Source organism: Natator depressus, chromosome 1 (assembly GCF_965152275.1).
Source record: "Natator depressus isolate rNatDep1 chromosome 1, rNatDep2.hap1, whole genome shotgun sequence".
Classification (NCBI taxonomy): Eukaryota; Metazoa; Chordata; order Testudines; family Cheloniidae; genus Natator; species Natator depressus.
The window spans coordinates 2,069,357-2,076,774 of record NC_134234.1 but is presented as its reverse complement, the minus strand read 5'-3'; the positions used below and the strand labels follow the sequence as shown (position 1 = coordinate 2,076,774).

The following is a 7,418-nucleotide window of genomic DNA, read 5'->3' as shown; positions in this document are numbered from 1 at the left end:
GGGATAGGATTATTTTGAGTGCAAACCAAACAATTTTTACAGTACTGGTGTACACTTGCCTTCATGCATGGCCACTCCCAACCTATCGGGGTGAGGCGCTGCATGGTATTTTCCACTCCTTGATGGTATGGCATGTACCAAATAGATAATTTGCCTAGCTTTGCATGCTTGTTTGTCCAAATTCAAGCAACTCTGTTTTTCAAGAGATTATAGAGTGGACCTGCAATGTGAGCAAAGTTAGGGATGAAGCCTCGATGGTATCCTGCTAAACCTGAGAAAGAATGTAAAGAAGCTATGGTAGTGGGCATAGGTAATTCCCAAATTGCATTCACCTTTTGCTGTGCAGGTGATCGACCTCCTTGAGACAATGTGATACCTAAAAAGGAAACTTCTGGAACCATGAGTCATACCTTTGTTGGATTACACTTTAATCCTGTGTCCTTGATGATTTGAAAAAGTTCATTTAGACACTCCAAGTGTTTCTCTTGAGTTTCTGTTGATAAACAAATGTCATCTACATATTGAAATAGAACAGATGGTTTAGAAAACCTTGACAAAACTCATTTCATTTGCCTATGGAAAATGGCTGAATTATTATCTACCCCTTAAGGTCAGACTTGAAATGTAAACTGAACCCCATCTACTGTTGTCAAGGTTCCTTCCCCACTCTGAACGCTAGGGTACAGATGTGGGGACCTGCATGAAAACCTCCTAAGCTTATCTTTACCAGCTTAGGTCAAAACTTCCCCAAGGTACAAAATATTCCATCCTTTGTCCTTGGATTGGCCGCTACCACCACCAAACAAATACTGGTTACTGGGGAAGAGCTGTTTGGAAACGTCTTTCCCCCCAAATACTTCCCAAAACCTTGCACCCCACTTCCTGGACAAGGTTTGGTAAAAAGCCTCACCAATTTGCATAGGTGACCACAGACCCAAACCCTTGGATCTGAGAACAATGAAAAAGCATTCAGTTTTCTTACAAGAAGACTTTTAATAGAAATAGGAGTAAATAGAAGTAAAGAAATCCCCTCTGTAAAATCAGGATGGTAGATACCTTACAGGGTAATTAGATTCAAAACATAGAGAATCCCTCTAGGCAAAACCTTAAGTTACAAAAAGATACACAGACAGAAATAGTTATTCTATTCAGCACAATTCTTTTCTCAGCCATTTAAAGAAATCATAATCTAAACCTAGCTAGATTACTTACTAAAATTTCTAAGACTCCATTCCTGTTCTATCCCCGACAAAAGCAGCATATAGACAGACAGAGACCCTTTGTTTCTCTCCCTCCTGCCAGCTTTTGAAAGTATCTTGTCTCCTCATTGGTCATTTTGGTCAGGTGCCAGCGAGGTTACCTTTAGCTTCTTAACCCTTTACAGGTGAGAGGAGTTTTCCTCTGGCCAGGAGGGATTTTAAAGGGGTTTACCCTTCCCTTTATATTTATGACAACTGTGAAAGCTAATGTTGGCTTTCCTTAGACACATGGTAGAAAAACATTTTGCTTTGGGATTGATAGATTTAATCAGGTCAGGCTTTTTGGATACAACAGCTGAACAAGCTAGAGTCACTTGATTCAACTTTCGATAGTCAATAGTAAGACGCCATGACCCATTTGGTTTTTGTACTGGCCAGATTAGAGAGTTGCATACTGTTATACACTTATCAATGATTCCCTGCTGAAGCAATGATTCAGTAGTTTTAGCAATATGAGGTGAGGCCTAAAAAATTGAAAAATTTGCCATTCCTTGGAATGTCTGAAATGGCTCCCTTGCAAGCCACAGGGGTGTGGCCTCGGCCAAAGAAGTGGCACACTTACCAGCAATTAGAATGGTGTCAACTCTATGACTTGTGCATAGACGGATTCCCTAATTTGCAACACCAGCTCAGCATAGTAAGGTTAGGAAAGGATTTAATGTCTCTCTGATTGTCCAGCACCATATCACCAGCCAGCTCCGCATGGAGGTCTGAGAGCCAGAGCACCAGGAGAAAAAATTTAGGTTCTGTTATGAGTAAAGAGCCGGAACAGCCTGTACCGGATCTGTTTGGTCCCCACTCCGTAGATGATGGGATTTAGCATGGGGGGCATCAAGAGGTAAACGTTAGCAATGAGAACATGGAAATGCAGGGGCACATTCTGGCCAAACCGGTACATGAGGGAGAGGAAGAGACTTGGGATGTAAAAGGCTAAGATTGCACAGAGGTGGGAGATGCAGGTCCTAAAAGTCTTGATCCGGGTGTCCTTTGTGGGGAGGCTGAAGATGGCTCTGAGGATCTGGGTGTAGGACAGGGCAATAAAAATCACATCCAGACCAATCACACAGAATACCACAAAAAGGCCGTAGTAACTACTGATGCGGGTGTCGGCACAGGCCAGTTTCACCACGGCTATATGTGCACAGTATGGCTGGGGGATGATGTTGGTTCTGCAATATGGCCACTGCCTCAACAGGAAGGGATAGGGCACTGTGACCATTCCACTGCGCAGCATCAGGGCCAGGCCAATCTTGGCCACCACGGAGTTTGTCAGGATGGTGGAATGTCTCAGGGGATGGCAGATGGCCACATAGCGATCAAAAGCCATGGCCACGTAGATCCCAGACTCCATCCCTGAGAAGCAGTGAAAAAAGTACAGCTGGGTGAGGCAGGAACTGAAATCAATCTCTCTGGAATTCAACCAGTATATTGCTAGCATTTTGGGCACAATGGACGTAGATACAACCAGGTCGGTGACGGCCAGCATGCAAAGGAAATAGTACATGGGCCCATGGAGACTTGGCTCTGTCTTCACGGTGAACAGGATAGTGAAGTTACCCAAGATGGCTATGATGTACATGGTGCAGAAGGGGATGGAGATCCAGACGTGGGAGGCCTCCAGGCCAGGAATGCCCAGCAGGATGAAGGTGGAGGGGTTGGTGAAGTGGGTTGTGTTGGAATCTGACATGGAGTAGGGGAAAAGGTGTCCAACACTGAGGCAGAATGGTGTCTCCTGCATGTACCGTATGTTCCTCTGGCTTCCTGTATGTGCCCTGGCTCTAGGGTGATGGTGGCTGTACAAATTCCTGGATGGAGAGATAGAGTTAATCTGAGACACTACATACACAACTGGAGGCTGTTCTCCTGGGTGAAGCAGATCGGTCGCTCCTCACAAACTGAAAAATGACATTTTCATTATTCAGAGAAATGAACTATGAACAGCAGACCCCTCTAATGCCAATTCCATATTTTATGGGGCTCTCGGCATCAATAATTCCTACATGTCATGGTCTGAGAAACCTTAATAGGCACCAGCAGGAAATGTGATTGTCAATACTGGTTATTCATCATTGTTCCTGTCAAGAGTGAATCCCAACTCTGTCAATCCAAGTGCAGAAGTGGGGCCCGTAAGGATTTTAAAAATTAATACTTGCATTAAGGCTTGTGTCAAGGTTCCTTCCCCACTCTGTACTCTAGGGTACAGATGTGGGGACCTGCATGAAAACCTCCCAAGCTTACTTTTACCAGCTTAAGTTAAATCTTCCCCAAGGTACAAACTATTTTACCCTTTGCCCTTGGATTTGCACTGCCACCACCAAACGTTTATCTGGGTTTATTTGATTAGGAAAGCATTGTTTGGAAACGTCTTTCCCCCCCAAAATCCTCCCCAAACCCTACACCCCCTTTCCTGGGGAAGGCTTGATAAAAATCTTCACCAATTTGCATAGGTGAACACAGACCCAAACCCTTGGATCTTAAGAATAATGAAAAAAGCAATCAGGTTCTTAAAAGAAGAATTTTAATACAAGAAAAAGTAAAAGAATCACCTCTGTAAAATCAGGATAGTAAATATCTTACAGGTAATTAGATTCAAACCATAGAGAATCCCTTTAGGCAAAACCTTAAGTTACAAAAAGACACAAAACCAGGAATCTATATTCCATTCAGCACAGCTTATTTTATCAGCTATTTAAACAAAACAGAATCTAGTGCATATCTAGCTAGATTACTTACTAAGTTCTAAAATCCATTCCTGTTCTGTCCCTGGCAAAAGCATCACACAGACAGGCCGAGACTCTTTGTTTCTCCCTCCCTCCAGCTTTTGAAAGTATCTTGTCTCCTCCTTGGTCATTTTGGTCAGGTGCCAGCAAGGTTATCCTAGTTTCTTAACCTTTTACAGGTGAAAGGGTTTTTCCTCTGGCCAGGAGGGATTTTAAAGGTGTTTACCCTTCTCTTTATATTTATGACAGCTTGTATTAAACTCCCAAGGTTTCACATTCTCTCCAGTGTTGGTTTGGTAAACACTGCCACCACCCAAATGCAAAAAAAAAAAAAAAATCTTTGAACCCAGGAAGGAGCACTTGGGAATTCCTCCCTGTGGGGTACCATCAAGCCCTTTTACACACACACACACACACACACACACACGTGCCCCCACCATGGTAGAGCTGAGAAAGAAAACAAAGGAATTTAGCTGTGGCTACCAGCTCATCAAACAACATGCACAAACGTCTTAGGACACCCAAAATCCAATCCTGTTTGTAAAAAAGGTAAATGTTACTAAAAAACAAAAAGAAAATACATCTGAAACTTAGGCTTTTACAAGATTTAAAAAGAGCAATTCTAAAAATCAAGCACCCAAAATAGCTTTCTTGGGGGTTCAGCTTAAAAGGAGTCCACTAGCCAAATAAAAGAAATAACCCTAATTATGCTGATCTACTTACACATCTGGAGTTCAGATAAGTAGTTCTAGGCATGGTCTGATAATGTATGATCACACCTGGCTTAAGCTGCCTACAGTATGGCTGCTCTGTCCCTCCAGCCCAGGGAACAACAGACAACGGGAAAGTTTCTTTCCCAATTTTAAAAAGTTTTACCTTCCCATTGGCTCTTTTGTTCAGGTGCCCACTTTTTTTTTCATTACCTGGGGGATTTTTTAACCCTGTACCGGTAAAGCAAGCAAAGAACAGCTACGAAGAGGAATTTTACAGCTAAATGTCTCTATGATACACTAAATCGCTATGGCAGGGAAGTTTTCAGGAACAATGATGGATAACCAGTATTGACATTTCAAGCTGAAAAGTCCCAGTCTTATTAATCTCCCCTTATACAGAAGCCATTCCATACCACTAATCATTTTTGTTGTCCTTTTCTGAACTTCTTCCAATTCCAATATATCTTTTTTGAGATGGGGTGACCACATCTGCATTTATTCAAGGTGTGGGCGTACCATGGATTTATAAGGAGGCAATATGATATTTTCTGTCTTATTACCTATCCCTCTCTAAAGTGTAAAAATATAACTAGGAAGGCCAAAAAACATAACTAGGAAACCAAAAAATAATTTTAAGAACAACTACCCAAAGACTCAAAAAATAGGAGCAAAATTTTATTTAAGTCCATCAGAAGCAGGAAGTCTGCTAAACAACCAGTGGAGCCATAGGACGATCAAGATGAAAAAGGGGCACTTAGGGACAATAAAGCCATTGTGGAGAAACTAAATCAATACCTTGCATTGGTCTTCACGGCTGAGGATGTGAGGGAGATTCCCAAACCTGAGCCATTCTTTTTAGGTGACAAATCCGAGGAATTGTCCCAGATTAAGGTGTGATTAGAGGAAGTTTTGGAAAAAAAATATAAATTAAACAAGTAAGAAGTCACCAGAACCAGATGGGATTCACCCAAGACTGCTGAAGGAACTCAAATGTCAAATTGCAGAACTACTAACTGTAGTCTGTAACCAATCATTTACTATAGCTTCTGTACCACATGGCTGGAGGATAGCTAACGTGACGCCAATTTTTAAAAATGGCTCTAGAGGTGACGCCGGCAATTACAGGATGGTAAGGCTGACTTCAGTACCAGGCAAACCGGTTGAAACTATAGTACAGAACAACATTGTCAGACATGTAGAAAGAAATTATTTGTTTGGGAAGAGTCAACGTGTGTAAAGGAAAATGACGCCTCACCAATCTACTAGAATTCTTTGAGGGGGTCAACGAGCATGTGGACAAGGGGGATCTGGTGGGTGCAGGGTACATAGATTCTCAGAAAGCCTTTGACAAGGTACTTCACCAAATGCGCTTAAGCAAATTAAGCTGTCATGGGATAAGAGGGAAGGTCCTCTCATGCATTGGTAACTGGCTAAAAGATAGGAAACAAAGGGTAGGTATAAATAGTCAGTTTTCAGAATGGAGAGAGATAAATCCTGATATTCCCCTGGGGTTTGTGAGGTGGCAAAATTTGCAGATGATACAAAATTTCTAAAGATAGTTAAGTCTCAGGCAGAGTGTGAAGAGCTATTAAAGTGTCACTCAAAACTGGGTGACTGGGCAACAAAATGGCAGATGAAATTTAATGTTGATAAATGCAAAGTAAGGCACAGTGGAAAGCAGAATCCCAACTACACATATAAAATGATAGGGTCTAAATTACCTGTTACCACTAAAGTAGGAGAGCTTGGAGGCATTGTGGATAGTTCCCTGAAAACATCAACTCAGTGTGAAGCTGCAGTCAAAAAAGCAAACAGAATGTTGGGAATCATTAAGAAAGGGTTAGATAATAAGACAGAAAATATCATATTGTCTCTATATAAACCCATGATATGCACACATCTTGAATACTACGTGCAGATGTGGTCGCCCCATCTAAAAAAAATATATTGGAATTGGAAAAGGTTCAGAAAATAGCAACAAAAATTATTAGGGATATGGAAGCACTTCTGTGTGATGAGAGATTAATAAGACTGGGACTTTTCAGCTTGGAAAAGACACGACTAAGGGAGGATATGCCTGAGGGCTGTAAAATCATGACTGCTGTAGAGAAAGTCGATAAGGAAGTGCTATTTACTCCTTCTCATAACACAAGAACTAGGGGTGACCAAATGAAATTAATAGGCAGCAGGTTTAAAACAAATCAAAGGAAGTATTTTTTTCACACACCGCGGAGTCAACCTGTGGAACTCCTTGCCAGAGGATGTTTTCAAGGCCAAGATTATAAGAGGGTTCAAAAAAGAACTAGATAAATTCATGGAGGATAGGTCCATCAGTGGCTATTCGCCAGGATGGGGAGGGAAGGTGTCTCTAGTCTCTGTTTGCCAGAGGCTGGGAATGAGCAACAGGGAATGCATCATTTGATGATTTCCTGTTCTGTTCATTCCCTCTGGGGCACCTGGCATTGGCCACTGTCGGAAGACAGGACACTGGGCTAGATGGACCTTTGGTCTGACCCAGTCTGGCCTTTCTTATGTTCTTATTTTCTAATGGATTGGCCATTGTAGGTGGTGATGGTGGCACGACTTTTAGTTAGGGCAGTCTGGCACGTTCAATTTGAAGACCTTATTTTCAGTTGCTTATAAGTTTGCCAAACTGTCACTGTTTGGACTGAAAAATTCCCGTACTGGGTGTCTGCTTCTGGCTGAATTGTTTTTCGAGTGTTTTA

The 7,418-nt window shown here is 42.0% G+C and overlaps 1 protein-coding gene across 1 annotated transcript; it reads right to left on the bottom strand.

The window, feature by feature from the left end:
- Nucleotides 1-1,998: 1,998 nt before the first annotated feature.
- LOC141995950 (olfactory receptor 52R1-like) lies at nt 1,999-2,997 on the bottom strand. The gene has a single exon (XM_074967560.1). The coding sequence runs from the start codon at nt 2,995-2,997 to the stop codon at nt 1,999-2,001; it is 999 nt and encodes a 332-aa protein (XP_074823661.1).
- Nucleotides 2,998-7,418: the final 4,421 nt, after the last annotated feature.